This window comes from Vitis vinifera, chromosome 5 (genome assembly GCF_030704535.1).
Source record: "Vitis vinifera cultivar Pinot Noir 40024 chromosome 5, ASM3070453v1".
NCBI lineage: Eukaryota > Viridiplantae > Streptophyta > Magnoliopsida > Vitales > Vitaceae > Vitis > Vitis vinifera.
The window spans coordinates 7833894-7835626 of NC_081809.1; the positions used below are offsets into that span (position 1 = coordinate 7833894).

Here is a 1733-nt window from a genome sequence, read left to right on the forward strand (position 1 = left end):
ATGTATAGATGCCACTTAGTGACCAGTTTGTAACTGTCAATCATAGTGTTTTGACTCTGGCTCAACAACATCAGCCATTGACGGATTTTCATACATGCAAATCAAATAGTCTTCTTCCTCCCTTAGGAATTTCGGTTTAAATGTTATTAAGCATACATTTGGCTGACAATTATTAACCACTTCATGATATGGTTTCTTACCCTTAATCAATGGTTTCTAAGTGAATATATGCAGAAGGAAATCTGAACTGTAGACAGCAGTATTGATAATTATCAATATTCTTTATATAAGAGAATAAACAACGTCATAGTGATCGTCGCCTACAAGAAAGGTACATTTCCCAACAAGATGTAGTTGTGACTGGTACATGGACGTAATTAACTCGTAGAAAAGGATAAGACCAGTGCACGGCAGCTCTTATTTTACATGCTAATTATGCTAACCAAAGTCACTCAGTTGGGATGGGAGGGAGATGGAGGTTTGTGCGGTGGCTTGTGGGGCGGAGTTGGTGGCTTCTTTTCAGGAGCTTGTGGCTTTTTCGGAGCTGAAGGAGGCTCAATCTTATGAGGCGGCTTGTACGAGTCTTCTTTACTCTCGACAGGAGGGTGGCCAGGGTTGTGACCATAATGTGGTGGCTTCTCTCCCTTAGGTGGCTTGCCAACTGGGGTTGGTGGCTTGTGTTCAGGAAGTGGTTTCTCTCCCTTGGGAGGTTTACCAATTGGGGTTGGTGGCTTGTGTTCTGGGAGTGGTTTCTCTCCCTTGGGAGGTTTAGTGGGTGACTTGTGTTCTGGAGGTGGCTTCTCCACCGGAGGCTTGTGCTCCGGTGGTGGCTTCTTGGTTGGAGGGGGCTTGGGGTAATCAGCAAGAGATGGGGGGGTGAGAACCACCACTCCAAGGAACAACACTAGCAAGTATGTGGGAGACATTTCTGAGTTTGAGCTGATCAGATGATGCAAAACTAGAAGAATTACGTGACCTTTTATAGCAAGTAGCTCCCAATACCCACATGACACGTGTTACTGTGACCATAAATATTATAGGGTCCATTTGTGCCCTACCGGGTTGAAAACTTGGACGCTTGGCCGAGGACACACCGAACTATGGAGGACTATTGACGTGTGATCACAGCTTTTGGATTTTTCTTCCTGTGCAGCTGTCTAGCGGTTGGCATTATTTTTTTAATCTTAAATAAAGGCATAGTTATAGAGTACATTTATATATCTTCAGATAGCCATTAATATATTTGATGAAGAAAGACAAGTGCATACAACATGTATACGGCTTGCTTCAATCGAGTACATTTATGATCAGTTTTCCAGTGCAAGTAAACCAGTTTTTTGTTCCACAACTATTTTGGAATCTTGTTTATCAGTTTCTATCATTATAATGTCACATAGGCTGCAAACTTGGGCACCCAAAGATCTAGTTGGGCAAATTTGTTTCAGAATTTCAATGGTGGATTCAGTAATTGTTAAAAGGTGTTTCTTCATTAAGGAAAGAGTCCTGTAAAAATATTGTTAAAAGGTGTCATAGAAACTATAATAATTAAATAACTTCTTTTCCCCGTGGGTGGTGTTTCTTCTGGGGATACCCAAAATGAGTTCAGATTAAAATTGGTTCGAGTCAAAGCTGTCTCTTTTGTCCAGAAATCAACTATTTTGCGCATTGCATGAATCGATAAAGAAAAAATGAAAGCCAAATCACACCTCCCCTGCAAAACCTAAACCCCGGTT

At 41.5% G+C, this 1733-nt stretch overlaps 1 protein-coding gene across 1 annotated transcript; it reads right to left on the reverse strand.

Moving 5' to 3' along the window:
* Nucleotides 1–262: 262 nt before the first annotated feature.
* Nucleotides 263–951, reverse strand: LOC109122628 (early nodulin-75). Its single transcript, XM_019219909.2, has one exon. It carries the CDS (start codon nt 924–926, stop codon nt 453–455), a length of 474 nt encoding a protein of 157 aa, XP_019075454.1. The 5' UTR covers nt 927–951; the 3' UTR covers nt 263–452.
* Between the last annotated feature and the right edge of the window lie 782 nt (nt 952–1733).

Excerpts from the sequence above, each read along its gene's own strand:
- LOC109122628 (XM_019219909.2), bottom strand. The coding sequence starts at position 926 with ATGTCTCCCACATACTTGCTAGTGTTGTTCCTTGGAGTGGTGGTTCTC.